The sequence below is a fragment of the Ovis canadensis genome, chromosome 3 (genome assembly GCF_042477335.2).
Source record: "Ovis canadensis isolate MfBH-ARS-UI-01 breed Bighorn chromosome 3, ARS-UI_OviCan_v2, whole genome shotgun sequence".
Lineage (NCBI taxonomy): Eukaryota > Metazoa > Chordata > Mammalia > Artiodactyla > Bovidae > Ovis > Ovis canadensis.
In genome coordinates, this window is record NC_091247.1 from 221,598,052 (window position 1) to 221,622,092 (window position 24,041).

The following is a 24,041-nucleotide window of genomic DNA, read 5'->3' on the forward strand; positions in this document are numbered from 1 at the left end:
GTGGGCTTGGGAAACAGAGCGGCCTCTCGGGGAAAGGGACAGTCCAGCCTGGGGGCTGGGGGCTGGGGCCAGCCGAGCCCTCACCTGAAGTACTGGATGCCGACCATCTCGCACCAGGCCCGGGCCCGGTCCACGGCCCGCCCATCTGGATCTGTGCACTGGTGAGAAGAGGCCCCTGTGAGTGTTCAGCCCACGCAGCACCCACAGCCCCTGCCCAGGCTCCCAGGTCCCAGGGCGGCTTAGCTGCCAATCAGCAGGGTGACTCTGGACAAATCCCACTGCTCTGTCTTGCAGTGCCTGTTCCAGCTACGCAATCAGAGTGGCACGGGCTGTGGCGGGACAGGGGCTCAGCAGGGTCTGGGGTCGGTGAGCGTGGAGGGGCTGAGTGGACAGGCCTCCATCTCCCGGCCCCAGTAGCTTTTGTCCATCTGACATTTTGGGCTTCCACATGGGCCGTGCGTGAAGGAAAGAATCCTCAGCTAAACAATAACTGAAAACCCCGCTGCAGGTGGTCACCGAGGGTCCTGCCAGCTCTGAGACTCTGTACTGGGGATCCCCCCTCCTCTGAGCTGGCTAAGGAGGGTCCACAGAGCCCTGCCATCTCCCTGACACCCAGGGTTCCCACAGGAAGCCTCATCCTGGGGCTGAGACCCCGAGGGGAGTGGGCTGGGGAGAGGCCATACTCACACAGTCCACCACCATCCTGCCCAGTTCCTTGGCCCCAAACACAGTCTTGGCCAGTTCCCAGGGGTTGCTGGGTCGGAAGACATCCACACAGGTCACAGGCACCTGCGGGGACCTCCCTGTCCCCAAGGAGACGACAACGGACAGCTTCTTCACCTTGTTGTCCTGACCCTGTGGGAGCAGGACAGGTCAGAGAGGGCCTTCCCCTTGGTGGACCTTTCCATGGATGGGGACACCCAGGGGTAGGGGATGGGGGACAGAACTCCGATGGCAGAAGCACAGCTTCTCCTTTGCTTTGCTTCTTCTTTGCTCCTCCTCTCCTTTGCTTCGGAACAAGTTCGGCTGCCAATCTTCTGGGCGACCTTGGTGACCCACCTACCCAAGCTCCTCATCCACCAAGACAGGTGATGTCTGAGGACCCTTCTCCATCTCACAGTCTCTCAGCGATTCCCTCTCTCTCCCTGCCCTTCTTCATCTGGCCTCTAGAGGGCACTCGTCTCTCTGCAGCGTGGGGCTGCCTCTGGGGCTTGGTGCTGACCGCAGTGACAACCACAGCCAGTAGGGATATAGGACACTCACGGTCAAGCACTGTGCTAAACCCTTTGCAGATAAGAGCCCGTGGAAGCCTCACAACAGTCCCAGGCAGTGGCTGAAGTGAAGCATGGGCAGAGCCAGGCCCCACGCTGCCTCTCCTAACATGCTGGGCCTTGCCTGCCTCTGCACTAAGCTCCTTGGGCTAAGGGCCGCTTCTTTTCCTCCGGATCACTTAATCTGCACTGTCCCCTCCCCAAAGGCCTTGGGATGGACTTCCTTTCTCCGTGAGCCCTTTCTGAGCCCCCAGGCCTCTGGGGGCGGGGGATGCTCCTGGGCCCTGCACCATTCTCTGTCATAAGCATTTGAAACACTTAGATGGACGTTTGCTTGTTTAGGGACTGTCTTCCCTAAATGTGAGCACCCCAAGGGCAAGTGTGTGTCTCCAGGCCGGGCAGTGTGGCTAGGCCTGTGACTGGCATGGACCGGTCCTCCCCACAAACAGCAGATGCTGTTAGCTGATCATTAACACCCTTCACCACCTGGTCTGGACTACACCTCAGAATCCCTCTTAGCACAGCGCTTTGGGCAGACACCAAGCAGGTTCAAGAGTGAGATAAAATTGCTGTCAAGGGCACGGATGAATGATCACATGAATAAAAGACATTTGCTCTCCCAGGAGTCAGTCCTTAGTAAGATTTGCAGAAACAAAGTGCCATGGGCAGTCACGTCCAGCTCCCCCAACCTATGGTGGCTCTCACCTTGCGGATCAAGTCCTGGTTGTACTCATGGATCTCAGTCATGGCGTCTAGCGTGGGGTTGTTGGCCAGCAGCCCACCATCCAGGAAGCGCCCGTTGGGCCGGAAGTAGGTGGGGGCTGCCCCACTGCTTCGGGCTGCCCGCCACACCAGCTGCTCTGGGGGTAGGGGAGGAGGGGGTTCAGTGGCACAAGAGATGCTGCATTTCAAATCTCAGGGGGTGTGTGTGTGTATGTGTGTGTGTGTACATGTCATGCTGTGTGAAGAGGAGAGGCTGGGGACGCTTCAGAAACAGGATGGACAGGCCATACTTGGTGGAAGGTGGGGTGCAGCCCGCCTGAAGCCTGATGGCTCCCCAGCTCTGCCTGCCCTCAGCTGATACACTCAGGAGGGCAAACCAGGGCAATGGGCGGGATGGTGGTGGGCTGGGGGTGCCTGGCAGCCAGGCTGTGTCTCCCACCCACCACCCTGCAGCCTCTCAGGCCAATCACTTCCCACAGATGCATCAAACATGGTTTTCACCTGAAGGATGCGTTGGAGGCTTGAGGTTAATGTTCTGGCTGAATCGAGGCTCCCGAACACACTCTGGAGCCTCATAATTCCGGAAGAGATGGAGTTCAGCCGGCTGCCGGTCGGACAGCGTCCCTGTGAGCATCACCCTGGAGAAACAAGGAGCAGGACGCTGAAGCCACCGACCCACCCATCCTTGACAATCCACCCTTGGCAATCCTTATCCAAACTGCCCATGTACTAATCCTTAAACCCAGCGTTTCAACTTCTGGAAACGCATCCTAAGATGCTCCCAGACATGTGGGAGACGGGCATACACTAGGCTATTAATGACCTTAAAGCAAATAGCTGGAAACAACCCAATGTCCATCAGCAGAAGGGTTCAATACACCGAGGTTCAGTGGGTCTGTGTTGCTGGAGAGCAGCTGAGGTAGTGCTGCATGACTAATGGGTGGTCAGCACCAAGATTTGTGTTTAAGTGGAAAAGCAAGGTTCAGGGCAGTGTGTATGTGTGTGTGTGTGTGTGTGTGTGTGTGTGTCTGTGTGCAATGGCTTCAGTTGTGTCCAACTCTGGATCCCCGTGGACTAGCCCGCCAGGCTCCTCTGTCCCTGGGATTCTCCAGGCAAGAATACTGGAGTGGGTTGCCATGCCCTCCTCCAGGGGACCTTCCCAACCCAGGGATCAAACCCGTGTCTCCTGCATTGGCAGGCAGGTTCTTTACAACTAGCACCACCTGTGAAGGCCACATGTAATATGCCACTACTTGTTTAAAAACAAACCCCAAAAGACCCCATGTACCTATTTGCTCCCTTCCCACCTCTAGAGGGTCAGACAGTAACTCTGGAAGGACCCGTGTAACAATGACCTGCCTCTGGGGCACGGGACTGCTTGGGGGCTGCAACTCCCAGACTGGAGTCAGGGGAGAATTTTCAGAGTGCCATCTCTGATACTTCATCAGTGTTCTACCATGCAAGTCTCCAGTCTATTAAAGAAGACTCCTAACTGTCTCAAGAGACAGACATTCTTAAGTACTGAGGGGAGAGCAGACTGACACAACCCCCTGGAAACTAGCATGTATTCAGACCTTTACAAATGTCCTGGCTCTTTGATTTGGGAATTCCATTCTCGAAAATTTAGCCTAAAAGAATAATCTTAGTTACCATGAAAGCTCTTTGTTTAAGGCTATTCAGGCAGTGTAATTTATTACAGTGAAAAATGAACAGTCTACATGGAAAGGATAGGAGGGAGTGTCTAAACAATGGAATGTTTTGCAGCCATTTCAAATGGCTACCAAGGAGTTCAGTCTAACACCGAAATGTATTTTTTACATTGAAAAATATAAAGAAAAGGGAACAAAAAAAAAACCTCTCTGCATAGGAAAATAAGATTCGTTTTACACTTTGAAGAATCTTGTGGAAAGGTTATTCGAAAATTTCTCCCACTGAACAAAAAAATAATGTTGGAAAAATTTTTTTTAAAATTAAATCTTAAAAGCATAGAAGATCTGACAAGACAGAAAGGAAAGACCAGGATAAACTAAGGATAAGCAAAAACCCAGAGAGGTGAAAGGAGCAGAAACCCAGCTTTGACCTGAAGGCAGACACCAAACTGTCCATCTGAACTTCAGTTGAACCGCTGATGGTCTCACTCGGCCAGGTGGACAGAAGTCAAAATCCAGGGTTCACCAAAGGTTAGGGATCTAATGGAAGACCCTCCCCACATTAGATTGCAACCCCAAAGGACTACCCACCTGGATGAGGGTAAACCAAAAATAAACCTGCCTCCTTCCCACTCCTGGAAGCTGTGAGTAAAGTTGCCTGGCATTGAACAAAGGAAGGAGAAAAAAAAAATCCCTGAAAATGTGTAACCACAAACGAATCCTCCTGCAGATCTGTAGATTAAATTCACACCACCTGGGGGAGGGGGCAGTTCCAAAACCTTCATGCCAAGGATTTAGTTACAGTGGCCCTAGATGGTACTGTACATGGGTACCTGGAAGATACCACATAAGAGAGAAGATACCTCATTCTAAGCTCCATAGAATCTGCACATATTATATCTCAACACTAAGGAATACCACACAGTTTCAAAAATGATGAAGAGGGGGAACATCATGAAATAAAACACCATGGATGAGAATAAGCATAAACCAACACAGACAGCAAAACATACCCATATAGACAGCAGTTATTTGAATCCTGAGACAAAGATTATAAATCAGCTATGCTTATAATATTGAAAGACATCAAAGACAAGCTTGATAATATTTTCAGAGAACAGAAAACTACAAGTAATGACCTACAAGATTTGAAGATAAACCAAACAGTACTTCTAGAAATTAAATAAACACTTGAATTATTAAATGGAAAATCAGATAATGTTAAAGAGAGAATTAGTGAACTGGAAAATAGGTAAGAAATTAACCAGAATCCAACACAGATAAAATGAAAGAATATAGAGAAGCAGTTAAAAGACATGAAAGAGAGAAAAGCTCTAACATGTTTTATTGGAGTTCCAGAAGGAGAGGCGAGAGAAATTTAGGCAGAGGCAAGGTTGAACAGAACTGGGGAAAGCCAGCAATCCAAAGATTCAAGAAGGCCAAGAAATCCAATGCAGGATAAATTAGAAGGAATTCATATCTAGATACAGCATAGTACAACTGTAGAGCACCAAAAACAAATAAACACATAAATAAAAGCACCCAAAGGAAAAAGACTACTTACTTTCAAAGGAGTAAGAGTTAAGCTGAAATTGACTTTACAAATGCAACAATGGATGCTAAAAGATATAGAATGCTATCTTGCATGTTCTTCAAGAAAATCACCAGCCTAGAATTCTATACTCAACAAGAATAAGAGAGAAAGGAAAGAATTATCAATTGATGAGGGTGAAATAAAATCAGTTTTAAATGATGAGGATGAAAAACACCCATTTTCAAACAACTCTGATGGTGGAGAATTCACTACCAGCGGACCATCTCTATGGGAAAACCAAAAGAAAGTACTTTAGGCAGAAGGAAGGTGGTTGCAGGAAAGACTGTAAAGCAAAGATGTGATACACATACATGCACACAGATATGCACACTCATATACAGACACACATACATACCCAGCGTGTGCTAAAGCCAGCTCATACCAGCTTGTGAGACCTATTGCTAAATCTCATGGGCTGGTTGTCAAACTGTTGGTAGCCTGAAATCAACCACAGTGGGAGTATCTTCACCATGGGAATTGGCAAACAATACAAACCAGGGCTTTCCCCTGCTAAGAGATCGAGTTTACCAGTGCACCACCGCTGCTGCTGCTGCTGCTGCTGAGTCGCTTCAGTCGTGTCCAACTCTGTGCGACCCCATAGATGGCAGCCCATTAGGCTCCCCCGTCCCTGGGGTTCTCCAGGCAAGAACACTGGAGTGGGTTGCCATTTCCTTCTCCAATGCATGAAAGTGAAAAGTGAAAGCGAAGTCGCTCAGTCATGTCCAACTCTTCGTGACCCCATGGACTGCAGCCCACCAGGCTCCCCCGTCCCTGGGATTCTTCAGGCAAGAACACTGGAGTGGGTTGCCATTTCCTTCTCCAATGCATGAAAGTGAAAAGGGAAAGTGAAGTCGCTCTGTCATGTCCGACTCTTCGTGACTCCATGGACTGCAGCCCACCAGGCTCCTCTGCCCATGGGATTTTCCAGGCAAGAGCACTGGAGTGGGGAGTGCACCACTAGATTAATATAAATAAACATCAACTTCAAAAAACAGTATCTTGTGAAATTTTTTTAAAAAGATAGATTTAAAATACAGAAAAGTCACTATAAATAAGATAGGGGAAAGAAAATAGAATTAAACATTTAAGAATCCTTCATTATCTGAGGGTGCGGGTAATGGTATCAATTAAATTTAGACTTTTATACTACACACTGAAAAAAAAAAAAGCAACCAGAAATGAGTGCATAAATTTCAAACTATTGAGGTTGGGGTACAGTGTAATGATTAAAACTATTCAGTAAATCCAAAAGAAGGCAAGAAACGTAGAACAAAATAGGATGGCATATGTCATCCCCAAAATATGAGTAATTATGTCAATATAAATGGATCAACCATATAAACTATTAGATTAACTATATGAAGGTTCTGATAGTCAAACCAAACAGCTAAATCAGACAACTAATTAGATAACTTAAATATACTACTATGCAATAAAATCTATAAATAGACAACGCACAGATAAGATAAAGAACAAATCCAACTATATAAGATACTTGCAAGAAAGACATCTAAAACCGAAGGATCAAGAAGGTTGAATTAAAGCATGAGCACAGATACACCATGCAAATATAACCATGAAAGTATAACTAATAGGCAAAATAAACTTTAAGGCGAAAAGCAGTCTTAGAGACAAAGAAAGCTACTTCCAATCACCGGAAAGAGTCATAAAATTTTAAATTTATATGTACTTAATCACACAGTCTTCCTAGTTCAAGCTGGTTTTAGAAAAGGCAGAGGAACCAGAGATCAAATTGCCAACATCCGCTGGATCATGGAAAAAGCAAGAGAGTTCCAGAAAAACATCTATTTCTGCTTTATTGACTATGCCAAAGCCTTTGACTGTGTGGATCACAATAAACTGTGGAAAATTCTGAAAGAGATGGGCATACCAGACCACCTGGCCTGCCTCTTGAGAAATGTGTATGCAGGTCAGGAAGCAACAGTTAGAACTGGACATGGAACAACAGACTGGTTCCAAATAGGAAAAGGAGTGCGTCAAGGCTGTATATTGTCACCCTGCTTATTTAACTTATATGCAGAGTACATCATGAGAAACGCTGGGCTGGAAGAAGCACAAGCTGGAATCAAAATTGCTGGGAGAAATATCAATAACCTCAGATATGCAGATGACACCACCCTTATGGCAGAAAGTGAAGAGGAACTCAAAAGCCTCTTGGTGAAAGTGAAAGAGGAGAGTGAAAAAGTTGGCCTAAGGCTCAACATTCAGAAAATGAAGATCATGGCATCTGGTCCCATTACTTCATGGGAAATAGATGGGGAAACAGTGGAAACAGGGGCAGACTTTATTTTGGGGGGCTCCAAAATCACTGCAGATGGTGACTGCAGTCATGAAATTAAAAGACGCTTACTCCTTGGAAGAAAAGTTATGACCAACCTAGATAGCATATTCAAAAGCAGAGACATTACTTTGCCGACTAAGGTCCGTCTAGTCAAGGCTATGGTTTTTCCAGTAGTCATGTACGGATGTGAGAGTTGGACTGTGAAGAAGGCTGAGCACAGAAGAATTGATGCTTTTGATCTGTGGTGTTGGAGAAGACTCTTGAGAGTCCCTTGGACTTCAAGGAGATCCAACCAGTCCATTCTGAAGGAGATCAGCCCTGGGATTTCTTTGGAAGGACTGATGCTAAAGCTGAAACTCCAGTACTTTGGCCACCTCATGCGAAGAGTTGACGCATTGGAAAAGACTCTGATGCTGGGAGGGATTGGGGGCAGGAGGAGAAGGGGATGACAGAGGATGAGATGGCTGGATGGCATCACGGACTCGATGGACGTGAGTCTGAGTGAACTCTGGGAGTTGGTGATGGACAGGGAGGCCTGTCGTGCTGCGATTCATGGGGTCGCAAAGAGTCGGACACGACTGAGCGACTGAACTGAACTGAACTGAATCACACAGTCTCAAAATATTAATGTAAAAGTTGACAGAAAAGTCAAAAGACAAATTCCCAGACTGGAAGATTTTATCTTTCTCAGTAACTGACAGAAGAAGTGGACAGAAACTTTAGTACAGATACAGAAGATTTGAAACTTTTAAATGAATGTTGCTAGCCAGCATGACTTAATCCACATGGATAGATACTGGCATTCAACAAATGAAAAATCCATATTCTTTTAAATTATTCATGGGGCATCTATAAAAGTTGAATGTAGAAGGCCAAGAATCAAGTCTCAATAATTTCAAAGGACCAAAATCAAACAGAGCATGTCCTCTGACTACAAAGCAATGAATAATAAAGAGATAACTTGTAAATTCCTAAGTTTATAAACTGAGAAATGCCATTTATTAATAATAATCACAATGCTTAAAGAACAATAGTAAAAATTAGAAAATATTTTGAACTGAATAATCATATTCTAAATGTGCCTATGGGATACAATTAAAGAAGGAAAATGTTTATTTCTCTTTTTTGGTTTTTGGCTGTGCAGCACAGCTTATGGGATCTTAGTTCCCCAACCGGGGATCGAACCCATGCCCCCTGCAGTGGAAGTGTATAGCCCTAACCACTGGATCGCCAGGGAATTCTACGGAGGAAAATGTTTAGATTTACAAACACGCACACGTATAATATGCATACTTATATAGTACAAGAGAAAAAAAGGCCAAAAAATCAATGAGTAAGACACTTATTTCAAGAAGTTCAAAAAAAAAGCCAAATAAACTTTAAAAAAGTACAAGAAGGAATAAATATACGTACAGAAATTAATGAAACAGAAAACGTATATATAATAGAGAACCAACAAATAGCCCAAAGTTACTTTTTTGAAATACTAATCCAATTGAAAAGCTTGTAGTAGCAAGACTGATAACAGGAAAAATGGAGGTGTAAATCATCAGGAATGAAGAGGGCCGTAACAACATGCTGCAGACATTAAAGATAATAAGAGAATTTTTGGACAACTCTATGCCAACAAATTTGAAGATGTATATGAAATGAACATATTCCTAGAAAAACGTAACTTAACCAAAACTAACTCAAAAAGACATTTGGAAACCCTGAATAGTCTTATAAACATTAAAGAAATTGAAAGCAGAGATGGATATGGTTATGACTGAGCGACTTTCACACACACACACATACACCCCCCCAGGTGTGCAGCAGCATTATTCACAGTAGCTAATAGATGGAAACAAACCAGATGTCCATCAAAAGATGAATGGATAAACAAAATGTGGTCTATAAATGCAACAAAATACTATTCAGTCTTTAAGGAAAAGGAAATTCTGTCACATGCTGTAATATGTATGAACCTTGAAGATATTATGCTAAGTGAAATAAGCCCGTTTTAAAAAGACAGACACTGTATGGTCCCAGTTACATGACATACTTAGAGGAGTCACCTTATGCAGACAGAAAATAGAATGGTAGATGACCGGGGCTGGGGAAGGGGAGGAATGGGGAGCTGCTCTTTAATGGGTACAGAGTTTCAGTTTTACAAAAAGAAAGAGTTCAGGAGATTAGCTGCAGGACAATGTGAATATACTTATCACTACTGAGCTGAAAAGTGGTTATAGGGGAAAAATGATTAAGAGTTAATTTTATGTTATATGTATCTCGCCACAATTAAAATTAAAAAAATAAACAAATGGTATTTCTAAGTACCAGTCACAATTAGAAAATGAAATGTTTAAAAATGCATAATTTACAGTAGCACAAAATATATGCAGGTACCTAAGAATAACACATGTGCCAAGATCGCTATAGATAAAATTTTAAAACTGTACTAAGAAACTAAAAATAAATGGAATGTTTTCCTATATTCTCTAATTGGAAGACTCAGCGTTTTAATGTGTCAATTCTCCCCTAAATAAGTTTACAACAAATTATTATATCTAAAATAAGCAACAGGATCCCACTGTATAGCGCAGGGAACTATATTCAATATCCTGAAATAAACCATAATGGCAAAGAATGTGTGGGGGTGGGCGTGTGTGGCTGAATCACTTTGCCGTGTGTCAGAAGCTAACGAGACGCTGTAGAGCAGTAGCAGCGCAGCCTTTCAGTCCTGACTCTGTGCAACCCCACGGACTGTGGCCCGCCAGGCTTCTCTGTCCGAGCGATTCTCCGGGCAAGAATACTGGAGTGGGCTGCCATTCCCTTCTCCAGGGGACCTTCCCGGCCCAGGGACTGAACCTGGATCTCCCGCATTGCAGGCAGATTCTTTACCATCTGAGAGAAGCCCCAACTATACTTCAGTAAAAAAGTAATCACACAGACTCAGTGTAAGCACAAGAAAAATCCCAACAGGATTTGCTTTCCTGTAGAATTTGACAGTCTGATTCCACTGATACAGTTTCTGTGGAAGTGCAAACAGCAACAAGTAAGCTGTATCCTACACAGCACTCCCACGTGCTAGGCGCTTTTCTTATAAACATAACGTTTTTACTTGTCATGAAAGCCCCAGGAAGCAGGTAGTATATTATTCCCATTTTTGAGAAAAGGAAACATCAGAGTCCATGCTCTTAACCACTTCTCTAAAGAGCCTCCAAGAAGAGCCCTGAAGAAGGACAAGGTGGGAAGCCCTGCTATAAACCTGCTGTAGAATTAGGACTCCCTGGTCAAAGACAGACCCAAGAAGGATCCTAGACCCTTGGTTCAGAAGCAAGGCCTTCAATATGGAGGGAAAGACAGACTTTTCACCAATGAGGCTGGGTAAACTGCTTGTTCATGTGGAAAACAAGAAATTGGATCTCTCCTGATATAAAAATCAATTCCAGGTTGCTAAAAGACCTAAATTAATAAAAGACTTTAATTGATAAAAGGCAGAATGAGGGAGCTTCATGACTGGACCCAGGAGACAAACTTCCTGCTTCCAGTTAGAAAGGGTTATTAAATGGACAGGAAAAGCACAAGCCATAAAAAGTAAAATATTTATAAATTCTACTGCATTAAGAACATCTGTTGATCAACAAAACATTGTAGGGAAAGTGAAAAGACAAGCCTAGAATGGGAGATTCCAAATCCATGTGTCCATCAAAGGCCTAGGTTTCAAAATATAAAAAAGATAATTAGGAAGCCTCACAACCCCCAAATCACCCAACTCAACTGTGCCAAAAATGAGTAAAACACTTGAACAGGAACTTTACAAAAGAAGAAATCCAGATGGCCTTTAAACACATGAAAAGGTGTTCAACATCACTAATCAGAAAAATGAAAATTCAAACCAACAGAGACAGCACCTCATACCCCTCCCCCAGTTTATAAAGATATAAACATTAACAAAGATAAATTGCTTTGACAATCATCATTGTTAGCAAGAATGCAGAGCACCATGCGTGCATGCTAAGTCACTTCAGTCGTGTCTGACTCTTTGCGACCCTATGGAGTAGCCCACCAGGCTCCTCTGTCCATGGTATTCTCCAGACAAGAATACTGGAGTGGGTTGCCATGCCCTCCTCCAGGGGATCTTCCCAACCCAGAATTTCGAACCCAAGTCTCTTACGTCTCCTGCATCGGCAAGCAGGTTCTTTACCCGTAGCGCCACCTGGCAAGCCCATGCAGAGCACCAGGAACTCTCAAACATGCCTAAGGGGAGTGGAAACAGAGACCGACACTTTGAAAAGCCACGGAGCAGAATCAAAGGGTTGAGGCCATGCCCCCTCCAAGACTTGGCAGCTCTACTCCTAGGCATGTGCCCCACAGGGTCAGAAAGCAAGGCCCAAAATGTCCACTGAAGACTCAAGAGGTCCTAACAGGAAAGAACCCAAGGGCCCATCAAAGGTGCCTGGAGAAATAAACCGTGGGGGTGTCGCCACATGAGCAGCAAGAATGAGTGAAGCGCAGAGCTTCCCCCATCAGCAGGCGCCAGGCTGGCCGCTGCGGCACTGAGGAAAGGAGGGATAAAACGCAAAACGGTTCCATCCAAACCCAGACAGGCAGGACTGAACCATGCTGGGGGCTGCACTCAGGTGCCGGACCTGGGGAGAAAATCCGGTAAATCCAGTTCACACCAGTTAAGATAGCGGTTACCCTCGTGGGGGGTGGGGAGAAGCAGCTGTGATGGGGCAGGGCACACATTTTGGGCTTGGCTGGTGGTCATACATGGGTGTCTGCTTTAGATTTATTTACAGAACTGTTTAATGTACTTTTCTAAATGTTCTATTTCACCATAAAACAGAAAAAAAATGTCTAGGATAAAATATACAAAAAACATTTTTCAAAACATTATCTTTCAGTTAATAAATCATGGATGATATATTTCCTCTTCTTTTTACTTTCTGTATCTTCCAAATTTTCTTAAAAGACTATGCATTATTCTTAAATAGAGGAAAAAAAACAGCTTTATTATGAAAAGAAATCCTCCTAACCCTCCAGAGCTTGCTCACACCTCACTTCCTCCAGGAAGCCCTCCCTGACCACTTTGTCCACAGTCTTTTCTCCCCCTCTTGGTCCCACAGAGACTCAGTTGCCGAACACTTTTCAGGGGTCCGCTCTGGGGCAGGCATTGTGCTAGATGCTGGGACTACGGAAAAACAAGACAGTCACATTCCTGCTTCAGGGAGCTCACAGTCTGGCAGGCAAACGTGGCATGAGGCAGAAAATCAAGTAATTCCAGGATGGAAATAAATACTACAAAGAAGTGGTACTGAAGGTTCTTCTGGAACCTCTTAAGCACATGGTACTTTGCGTGGTTGCCTTTTTTTTAGGTCAGTTATCTCCCAATCAGATCATAAGCCTTCCCACCTGATGGCTGCATCACCGCATCACACACACACACACACACACACACACGCGCACACACGCACACATGCACACACACGCACGCACACAGAGCCATGCTCAGCAAGTATGTGTGTGATGGACGAGAATCAACCGGCTCTGACGCAGGGATGTGCTGTGTGGATGGAAAAACATCAGACATGGGCGGAAGGTGTTCCCTACCTGTGTTCTCCAGGATCCCCCCACCCCTCCCTGCTCAGCTTTAATCAGACCAGGGCAGGGAGCCTTCTGCCCCAGGAAGGGCCAAAAGGGGTGCATGGCTGGCACCAAAGCCGCCCACGTCCCACCCAGGAGGCTTACTTGGGCTTCTTGACGTCCGTCATCTTGGTGTGCTCTCCAAACTCCCGCTTCAGGAACTCCTCCAGGGGCCCCGACTCGTAGGGCCGAGAGCCCCGGAAAACCTCATCCTTCATGCGAAAGTACACACCACGCATGTAGGCCATGGACTTGCCTAGGAACGAGCAGGGCGGAGGTGGGGAGAAGATGCAAGGGCTGCCCCGACAGAGGGCCTGGGCACAGGGACCGGGGGTGGGAGGGGGCACCGACTGAGCCGAGGCTGCTGGGACCCTCCTCTGCAACTTCCCACACAGGCAGAAATCCCCTTCAGCGGCCCCACAGCTCGGTACTTAATTTTATATTCATAACTTGTGTTTTTTTCTTTAATGATGGGCCCCAAAAGTGTAAAAGCTTATAAATCTAGATCCACCCCATTTGCCACAGAATAGAAGGACCGGCCCTGTCCCGTGAGAACAGACAGTGTCCTGGGGCAGGCTGCACCTCATGGGACAAGGAAACCGCTAAGCACCCCTCAGTTAGGCCAGGGGTGTGCAAGCAGGGGGCTACGGAGGTGGGGGCTTCTGCCCACTGGAGAGGATGACTGCCCACTGAGAGGCGACTTCTCAGATACCTCCCATAGCCCCTGGTAGCCCGAAGACCCTGGATGGGGGATAAACATCCCCTGAAGAAGGACGTGACCCTCTCTGGAGGAGAAGCAAGGACCTGCGCCCTCTGCCCCACCCCCAGACCTCATGACCCTCCTGCCTCAGGCAGAGGTCAGCCCTGAACTGGCCCTTATCTCAGGGAAAACCAGAGAAGGGACCTGGGGCCCCAGAGGTCAGGAAGAGAGGTCCCAGCAGCCGCTGCCTGACAACCCTCCTCTTCCTGGAGCTTCATGGACGCTGCTCTAGGCCACCTCCTGGGCTGGCCGTGTCCCCTGTCCCCCAACACCCTGGATGGCCGGGCCACAGCCTCCTCTCACAGTGAACGCCTAATGCCTGGGGGCTCCCTGAGGTGGGGCGTGCTCCGTCCTGACCCCTGGCACCAAGCACAGGCCTGGCCGATGTCAAGGAGGGGAGGGTCCTCTCCTGGTGCCTTCAGGTCTGGAGGATGAGTTGGAGGTCCTGGAACCCAACTCGGGCAGGGATGCTGAGATAATTCCCGAGGGGTGGTAGCTGGCTCCGAGAGGGCCCCCTATAGGCAGCATCGCGCAGCCAGACAGCAGCTCCATGAAGGAGACATAGTGTGAGTTGAGACAAGGCCGACCCCGAGGTCTGTCCAGCAAGCAAAGTGCCCCCGTGACCTCAGTGAAGCTACAGGGCGAGCAGATGGCCTGCAGCCTTGGGATGTGCTGGACTGGGAGCCCTAGGGACTCCTAGGCCAGCACCCCCTGGGGTGGGCCACGTGACTTAGGGCCACCCCTCTCCCAGCGCCTCCATGTCCCTGGGGTAAAGTGAAGTGTGCAGACCACGGCGCTGGTATTCGTGACTCAAGGTGGCTCCTAACACTGAAAGAGAGGAGAACCAGCTCTGTCCTCTGGGCTAGGCGGGCATCACTGTGGCCCACCCTCAGCCCTTCTCCTTCCAGCCTCAGACCCCAACACCCTCTGTGCAACCCCCTAACCTGAAAGAGGGCTCTCGGGTCCTCCCCACCTCCATGAACTCTGCAAAGCTCTGAAAACAAACTCAGCCAAATCCAAGGGCAGGTCTCAGCCCCACCCCATCCTGCCCCGCGGCCCAGGGGCGGCCCTCACTGTGCAGGATGGCCAGGGCCAGGATGCCCCCGGTGCTGGTCCCCGCCACCCAGTCGAAGAGGTCCTTGGTGGCGATGCCCGAGGCCTTCTCGATTGCGATGAGCAGCTGGATGATGACGAGGCCTTTCACGCCCCCTCCGTCCAGGCAGAGCAGGTGGTCGTGGCTGTGGTGGGAACAGCAGTGGGAGAGAAGAGGGTCCCATTACAGCCAGCACTTTGCAGGCCGTGTCCCTGAGCATCTGCCCGGTGGCAGCAGCTTGAGCCCTGGAGACCAAGCCCTGGAGCTCATGTGCTACTGGGGCTTGGGGGTGGGGGCCAGGGGTGGGCAGCACAGTCAGTCCAGGGACAAACACGGGACTTCAGGAGACCAGAGGTGCAACAAAGAAGAGGATCCAGGCAGGTAAGGGCAGGTAAGGGTGGGGGGACGGGTGGTGTAAGCCCTTCTGGCCAGGTACCACCTCAGCAGACACCTGGGTCTGTCTCCCCCACAGCTGGTAAATGTGGGAGCCTATGACCCCTGCCTCCGGGCTCCCTCATCTTTTCCTGGACAAGCTGCCCAGCTTTGCAGCAAGCCCGAAACGTGGCAGAACAAGCTGTGCTGTTGCTGGAGGCCTGTGGGGCCCTTGACTAGGGAGGCTGGAGAAAAAGGGCAAGAGACCCTTCTGAAGATGTAGGGTTGGCAACAGAGGGATCAACCGGGAGGAAACAGGGCTAAGCTGTGCGGCTCTCAGACCTTCGCGGGGAGGGCCCCACAGGCCTGTCCTGACTCTCTCCTCACTCCTCCTCTGGGGGAAGGGGAGGCTCTCAGGGCCGTGCAGACTCCCCTGGCCCTGCTGGAGCATCTGCACCCTCCCTCCTCTCACTGGAAGGGACCTGTTGGTCTTCCCTGGGGTACCCCTCAGCCCCTGCACTGGTGGGGGGGTGTGTGTGTAGGGGTGCAAGGAGGGAAGCGTGAGAAGGCTGCTAGAGCAGGCGCACTCCCAGGGTGCACGTTCCAGGGTGGCTGAGGAAACGAATGCACTACAGCTTGAGGGGAAGCCGACCATTCAGAGGTGAGGTGGAACCACCGATATGGCCCCCCGGTCCGGGAGCTGGGGCTGCCTCTGCTTCCAGGAGGGAAGGGCCTTCCCTGCAGGGGCGGGCACATGGGTGCGGCTAGGAGAGAGCCCGCAGGGAGCAGAAAGGGCATGGACTGCGGAAGCCCCGGCTGCTCTGACACTGACTCTGTGTAACCTTGAGCAAGTGACTTCCCCTCACATTCTGCATCTGCCAAGCAAGGTTACTAATGAGTGCCTCCCGAGGAAGGCAGTTAGGAACACAGGAAAGTAAAAAAAATAAAAACAAAAACAGAGAACAGAGAACAGATAAACCACCTCTGTTATTAAAGGGAAGGGTGGAGAGAGCACAGCCGAAAGGAGGCATGTTTGTCCTGGGAACTCGCTGAGCTGGCGGGCATGGGTTCTGACAACTGTGGTCACCAGGGACTGTCCGCGGGGACAGGGTCTGGGCCTCTCTTAGCACCCATCACCCCGGCCTGCCTCCTAGCATGGGCCTGGGTGGACAGCAGGGGCTTGGGATGCCAGCTGTACTCCTACTGGCTGTTGGAGGGAGGGAGGGTAGGGAGCAGGTGGAATCAGAAGGAAGCAGGCTCAGCACCGTGCCGCTAAGGGCTCTCTCCAGAGGAGATCTGGGCCAGCTCCCCCGACGACCCGGGACAGCGGCGGGGAGAGAAGGGACGGGGCCGCAGCCAGCTCCATCGAGTGACCGGCAGCCTGCAGGGCGATTGATGAAGTAGACCCAGGCTCTCTGAAGACTCAGTCTCTTTGCTGTGAACTGCAGAGGGCGCAAGCCACCTCACAGAGCCAGATGCAGACTAGACAACAGCCCCAAGCCCGCTGGGCGGCCCACCAGAGGCCTCGCACATGTGCACCGTCCCCCACGCCCCGCCCTGTCCCCAACACTCACGTCCGCTTCTCGTCCCTCATGGAGCTCAGGATGAAGGCTGGCTTCCGGGCCCGGGAGATCTGCGTGATGTCCTGCAGTTCTGCGGGGCACAGGGCAGGGTGGGCAGGGCCCAAGCAGGTGCTGGTCTCCCACCCCACCTCCCCTTTTGGGGGCAAACCTGGAGCTGTGCCCTCACCCCTCTGTCCCTGGCAGGAACATCTGCCTCCCACTCCCTGCAAGGGCTCTTCATCGCAGAATACAACTGGCCCCTTGGGGAGCAGTGGGCTTGGAACACGGAGGGGAGCCCACCGCTCTGGGCATGGCCCCCCACCCTGCCTGGCAAGCTCTCGATTTTCCTGTATTTTCCCCCCAGAGCCCCGAAGCACAAGCACCCCTGCCCTGTGTGCTGTGTGTCCACTTCACAGAGCGTTTCTTCATGCATGCCAGCCGGTGCTGCGGACAACCACCTTCTCCAGAATCCTTATCCCCGATTTACGGATGAGGCTCGTTTAGCCAAAAGGGCTGAGTCGGGACATTTCCCGGGGTTTGACTCCCTGAAGGAAGAGAGATAGCCCGACTGCTTCCCAGACACCTCTTGTTCTGATCCCAGGTCTGGAAACCCTCAGAGGCCTCAGAGCGGTGCCCTTACCCACAGCATGCATGTTTTGCCTGGGTCCAAGGCCCACCCCATGCCCAACAAATGCATTAGCTGCTCTTCTGACAAGCAGCCTGGCCCTGCAAGGCCTCATCATCCGGATTCTGACAGGCTGTCCCACCACTGTGCATGGAGTCTTAGAAGCAGCGAAGCAGGACAGCAGGCTTCCAGGCAATGTGTCTCCCCCTCACCAGGGCAAGGGGCCAGAGTGGACAAGATAAGCACAAGCCTAGCCAAGAGAGGTGGTGGACAGAGCGCCAGGGAGCGGGACGTGCGGCTGAGACAAAGGAGAAGAGGGGACTAGAGCTGCATCTAACTCAGGGCACAGCGGGCCCTGCGGCTCCTCTAGGCCCAGGGCATTACCCATCTGATGCCGCGCCCCAGGCCCACCATCCGGCCTGGCTTGGGTGACTGATTGCCTGTAAAATTGAGAGAGAATGATGGGGGGTGCGGGGCGGGGAGGAGGGGCCGTTGGGGAGAGAGGCAGAGCCAGAGGGACTAACTGTGGCTGCCCGCTCTGCCCTGTCCTGAGTTCAGGGTTGGCCAGGCTATCCTGTCTAAAGATGCTGGTGTCTGATTCCCCAAGAGTTTAAGAATAGTGCTGGCTTGTGAAGGATCGGTCCCTGGCTGCCTTGTTCAGGGAACCCCCACTCCTAAACAATCCAGGGTTCAGGGTGGGCCAGGCCCACAGGAAGCCCAGAGAAGGTCTCTGCCTCCTTGGGAGCCGTCTCCTTGGATACCGAGGATGCACAGGGGCAGATGCTAATTGCCTGGCCAGTAGGTCACTGAAGGGGCTGGAAGAGGAGCACGGAGGCCCCGGGCCTGATGGAGACGCAGCAGCATGGTAGAAAGGCTCCTGGTAGAAGCCAGAGAACCCCCAACAGCTCTGAGTCCCCAAGAGCACTCCTCGCTGCCCGCCTGAGCTCCCAGGACAGAGAGAGGTCAACAAAGCGCCCACCTTATAGGTGTCCAAGGAACCCTGTCAAGGAAGCGGACCACAGGCCATTAGCCAGGGACCCCACCAGTCTCCGGACTCTATGTGTTGCTGGCTGTCCCCCAAGGCTGACAAATGCTGCCCATTGCCCCTTGCTTCCTTTAATAACCTCTTCCCTGGGCCCCAGGGTTTCTTTCTTTCAGGACTGCCTGACCCAGGGACCTAGGAACCAGGTGGAGAGGAGGGGGCATGGGAGGGGCCAGGCCTACCTAGGTTGTTTAAGCTGATCGGTGGGGGATGAGATCTTTCCATGGAGAAGGAGGGAGCTGCCGCGGAGCACTGCTCCGTCGAGAACCCTTGCGTGAGTGGGAAGCGGTAGTCGGCCCCCACAGTTCTCAGCAGAGTGAGGAGCGCCTTCCTGGTGACGACTTGTCATGTGTGGGGAGGGGGAGATGGCACAGGATCAGAAACTGACCAGATGCAAATGAGAGGTCCGTTCTGCACCTGATCCCCTATCCCAGGCCACCTGGGGGGTAGGGGGTGCCCAAGAGCCCACCCCACCCTGACACAGTGTGCGCACTCTAATCTGTTATACTCAAAACAGCTTCTGGGGTCTCGAACTTGGAACATGGATGAGAAGGTTGGTGTTTGAGGAACCCCCTCTTTCCCTTCTACGCCAGTCAAGAAAGCAGGATTCCCACCTCCATATTGAGCAATTCTCAAGGCTTTTTGAGCTCAACAGGGATGAACCAGCCAGTGGGTGTCTACTCCCACCTACCGGACGGGGTCACTGAAAAGGCACATGCGCACGCATGCACGCTTGCTGGCACGCACTACGAGGTATCACCCACAGCAGCCTCCACAGCTCCCCAGAACCTTCCAGAGGGCTCCAGGCGGCTGGTAAGGAGGATCTGCTCTTTCCAGCCCAGCAGCCAAGGCTCGCCAAGTATGCAGGCAGTGCAAACACCGTGCCAGTGTGCAAGGGGGGCACACGTGTCATGCAGCACATGCCAGGGTGCAAGGGGGCACACATGTCATGCACATGCCTGTGCACAAGCAGGGGTGGGGGGCAAACGTGCCATATAGCAATGCACCAGCCTGAGGCTGTTCTTACAAGTGATCCCATCAGTGAATTCTCCAAGAGTGGGGAAGAGTAGGCTCCCACTGCCTTCCCCACCCCCACCCCAAGTCTCGGCACCCTGAGGTGGTGGGGGAGTCACAGGGAAGAGGACACTGGTTCGGCAAGCCCCTGGGGGCCTCAGTCAGGGCCCTTGTCCTTGGGAACTGGAAGCTTCCCCTCGGGGCCTCCCAGGTGCTCCTAGGTGCTCCCTGCAGGGAACAGTTGGGGGTGGGGGTGGACAGAATGCAGGCACCTGATGGCTAGGACCTCCCTCCTCCCTGCACACCCCTCCATCCCCCAACTCTGGTCCCAGAGTGCAGAGCACATACGTTTGCTGATCTTGGAGGCTATGAACGCAGGGGTTTCTCCAAAGTCGTTTGGGGTGTCCACCTCTGCACCAAACACGATGAGGGCCTTGATCATCTCTATGTTGTCTTTCTGTTGGGGATGGGGCGGGGGAGGTGAAATCAGCAACAGCCCAGGGACTCGTGGAGAGAAAGGACCTTGGCCTCTTCACCCCACAACCCATCACCTCGGGGGGCCTCTCACCAGGATGGGAAGAGACACTGAAACCCTTCTGACCACCCGCAGTCAATCCCATATTGCAAAGTCTACAGTTGGAAGGCCAGTGCCCTGACAAATAGGCTTATGAGTATCCCCGTAGGTGAGAATCTAAGAACCCAGGTAGAAACTGGAATGATATCCCCCTCCCCCAGCCTGCCAGCTCCTTCTCAAAGGAAGCAATGCATCTATGACCCCTGACCCCAGAGACATGGGGACACTGAAGGGTCAGCTGCTGATCGCTTGCAGGAATAGCAGGAAAGCGTGATCAAGGAAAGGCCCCCCACTCAGTCCAGGGGGGTGGGTTGAGTCAGGAAGAAACTGAGTACAAGTCTTCCCTGATGGCAGCCCCCTCCCCAGAGCACATGCAGTGAACGTCTGGAGGTGGGGCAGCGGGGCTAGCTGGGCACAGTTCCCAGGACACACCAACAGGCCGGCTGCCAGGAGACCTGAGCGCTGGACTTACGTCTCTCTCTTGGGGTGGATTCCCTTGCCTAAAGCATGAAGAGATGTGTCTATAATGCTGTTTTCCAAATGGCTGTTCACACCCCATTAGGAGGCATATGGGCACAGGTAAATGTGTGTTTCAACTATTAGTTATGTATTCCTTCTTTGGTTACCTTTTATTTGTGGCCCTGGTTTACCACTATCGGTTTGCTGCTGCTGCTAAGTCGCTTCCGTCGTGTCCGACTCTGTGAGACTCTATAGACAGCAGCCCACCAGGCTCCTCCATCCCTGGGATTCTCCAGGCAAGAATACTGGAGTGGGTTGCCATTTCCTTCTCCAATAAGTATAGGTTTAAGTAAGTTTGAAAGCAAGCCAGGGCTTCTCTGGTAGCTCAGTGGTAAAGTGTCTGCCTACAACGTGGGAGACCCGGGTTCGATTCCTGGGTCGGGAAGATCCCCTGGAGAAGGAAATGGCAACCAGTATTCTTGCCTGGAAAATCCCATAGACCAAGGAGCCTGGTAGGCTACAGTCCATGGGATCGCAAACAGTTGGACACGACTGAGGGACTTCATTTTCTTTCAAAGTGACTAAGCAGCAGCAGCAAAAGCAAGGCAACTTCAAGCAATGATTAAGTACATAACTGTAAAAGCGGTTCGTGGATCTGCCAGAAGCTGCACAGATGGAATGCAGGGGATGCAAGTATGGAAGCAGCAGCCTAGGTCAGCACTTCTCAAGGTAGGAACTGTGGACCCCCATGAACATGGAGACCCTTTAGAGGGTTCCAGAGCTTAGAACTATTTCATAGAAATATCAAGATGCTGTTTGACTTTATGCAGTGGCTGATTTTTATATAGTTGTTTGTTTTCTTTTTGGCTTAGCTGTGGCATGGGGGATCTTTCAGTGGTGATGAGCACACTCTTAGGCTTCCCAGGTGGCTCAGCTAAGAATCCATCTGCTAATGCAAGAGACGTGAGTTCAATCCCTAGACTGGGAAGATCCCCCGGAGAAGGAAAAGGCAATCCACTCCAGTATTCTCCCCTGGGAAATCCCAAGGACAAAGGAGCCTGGTGGGCTACAGTCCATGGGGTCACAAAAGAGTCAGACACGATTTAGCAACTAAACAACAAGAACAGCATGCAGACTGTTATTCGCATCATGTGGGATCTAGTTCCTTGGCCAGGGATCAAACCCCGGGCCCCCTGTATTGGGAACTCAGGCATCTTAGCCACTGGACCACCAGGGAAGTCCCACGGCTGACTTTTGTACCAATGGTGTAGAAACATCTAGGGATAAAACTCCTGGTGCCTTAAGCACGAAGCAAAGCAGTGCCCACAGACTAACTGTTGTCATGGTTTTCTTCTCTGCCACGTGCTCAAGTGAAAAGTGGATTCATTCATTAGAAAGCCAGCTTCGGGGGACTCCCTTGGTGGTCCAGTGGTTAAGACTCTGAACTCCCAATTCAGGGGACACAGGTTCAATCCCTGGTTAGGGAACTAAGATCCCACATGCTGCTAGGTATGGCCAAAAAAAAAAAAAAAAAAAGCCAGTCCCTTGATGAAGCACTAAGAAATGTTACTCTTACTACATTCCTACACTGGTGTTTTCAGTGTCATAAAATGGAGAGTGTGCACACAGCGTGTCTGTAGCATAACCAAGTATGATGGTTGTCTCGGGAAAATTCCCATGTGACTGACTGAGTCGTGAGCGGAACAAGCTGCTTGTTCTTCATGAAACACTTTTCACTTGAGAAACGACTGGCAGGCAAACCATGATTGTTCAGCTTGGGGTATCTAGGAGACATTTTCTCAAAAATGAATGCAGTGTGCTGTCACTTCAAGAAAAACAGCTGGCAGTATTTTGTGCCAGTGATAAAACTCAAGCTTTCAAACAAAAACTGGAATTCTAGAAAACTGGTATACACCATGATGGGCTCCAGTGGTTTCCCCAAATTTAGAAACTGTTCTGATGAAACCTTAGTGATATTTACAAATGTGGGGGGGTGTTGACTGTATGATGAATCGAGTCAACATTTGGAAGCTGGGCATACTCAGAGAACTAGTATTTTCCAAAGATGACACGGAATTGTGCATAGGTTAAAAGATCCACGCAAAGTGCAAGAGATGCCAATAGATTTGACTGTCACAAAGTGTGAAAAGTCTAAGGAGATGGCTTCAGAGTGTCCACTGTACTCAACTTGTCAGAAACTACCCCTTGTCAAGTTTTGGTGCAGACCATGAATCTGAGCAAACTGGGAGATAGTGAAGGACAGGGAAGCCTGGTGTGCTGCAGTCCATGGGGTCTCAAAGAGTCAGACACAACTTAGCGATTGAACAACAACAAAGAATATCCACAATTATCTGGAAAGGTACAGTTAACCTATATTTTCCAACTATAAACACATCTATGTGAGGCCAGACTTTCTTCATATTTTTAACACATTCAACAACATACCACAACAGAATAAATGCAGCAGAAGACAGGAAAATCCATGCCTTCTCTGAAGCCAGGCATTAAAAAGATTTACAAAAATATAAAACAATACCAACTGTTTTCTATTATTCTCTGTTTCAGAAAATAAAGTTGATTTTCCATAAATATGTTACTTACAATAGCATGGGCTTGGTAAATCATTCTTGTTGTTTTTTTTTTTAATTTAAAAAATTATTTTTCTTTCTTTTCTTCTTTGGCTGTACCAGGTCTTAGCTGCGGCATGCGGGACCTTTGATCCTTGTTGCAGCACACAGAATCTTTAGTTGCGGCATGTGGGATCTAGTTCCTTGACCAAGGGTCCTGCTTTGGCAGCACAGTCTCAGCTACTGGACGGCCAGGGCAGTCCTAATCATCGTTATTTTTAAATGAATTCATCAGTATCTTGAAAATCCCTCATTTGTAATTTTTAATATGGTCAATATGGATAGATCAAATTCAAATAAACAAAGTCTGTGAGATTCTCAATAGTTTTTAAGAGTATAAAAGACAGACCAAAAAGTTTGAGAACTGTTCAACTACATAATTCAAAGGGCCCATTCAGTGCTAAAAATGTTCACAGTTCTATTTATAGTTTCAGTCTTTTGGGCAACATCCCCTCTACAATTATGACCTTTGGTATAAAACAGGATGTCTTTGAATTTGTCCTAAATCTACTTCTTTTAGAGTCCCAGAGAGATTTCCTAGTTTATGACTCTAAGACAAGTTGAACAGAATTATGGGTACCTATGGTTTATGAATTACGGGTACAATCACACACACACACACGCACACACACACACATCTGTAACAAATAACACTCCCTCCCCTGCATTTAATATGTTCACGCTGTAGTTTTCTAACCTCACTGCAGGCGCTTTAAGGGCAGAAACTGTGCTCTATGATAAAC

At 49.5% G+C, this 24,041-nt stretch overlaps 1 protein-coding gene and 1 non-coding gene across 12 annotated transcripts in view; one reads left to right on the forward strand and one right to left on the reverse strand.

Moving 5' to 3' along the window:
- PLA2G6 (phospholipase A2 group VI) overlaps positions 1 to 24,041 on the reverse strand; it is a 60,643-nt gene that overhangs the window by 851 nt on the left and 35,751 nt on the right. For 3 of the 11 annotated variants that reach the window (XM_069581626.1, XM_069581625.1, XM_069581624.1), the window contains exons 8-16: positions 19,987 to 20,095; positions 18,807 to 18,965; positions 16,970 to 17,048; positions 15,005 to 15,168; positions 13,276 to 13,426; positions 2,496 to 2,632; positions 1,977 to 2,131; positions 688 to 855; positions 85 to 158 (exon numbers count right to left, since the gene is read on the reverse strand). In XM_069581626.1, coding sequence (XP_069437727.1) covers positions 85 to 158; positions 688 to 855; positions 1,977 to 2,131; positions 2,496 to 2,632; positions 13,276 to 13,426; positions 15,005 to 15,168; positions 16,970 to 17,048; positions 18,807 to 18,965; positions 19,987 to 20,095 — 1,196 coding nt within the window. Of the gene's footprint in view, positions 1 to 84; positions 159 to 687; positions 856 to 1,976; positions 2,132 to 2,495; positions 2,633 to 4,234; positions 4,302 to 13,275; positions 13,427 to 15,004; positions 15,169 to 16,969; positions 17,049 to 18,806; positions 18,966 to 19,986; positions 20,096 to 24,041 lie in introns of all 11 variants that reach the window. The other 8 variants (XM_069581630.1, XM_069581629.1, XM_069581627.1 and 5 more) reach the window with 5 other exon arrangements.
- Positions 22,085 to 22,158, forward strand: TRNAG-CCC (transfer RNA glycine (anticodon CCC)). The gene has a single exon. It is a non-coding gene; the product is annotated as a tRNA-Gly (tRNA).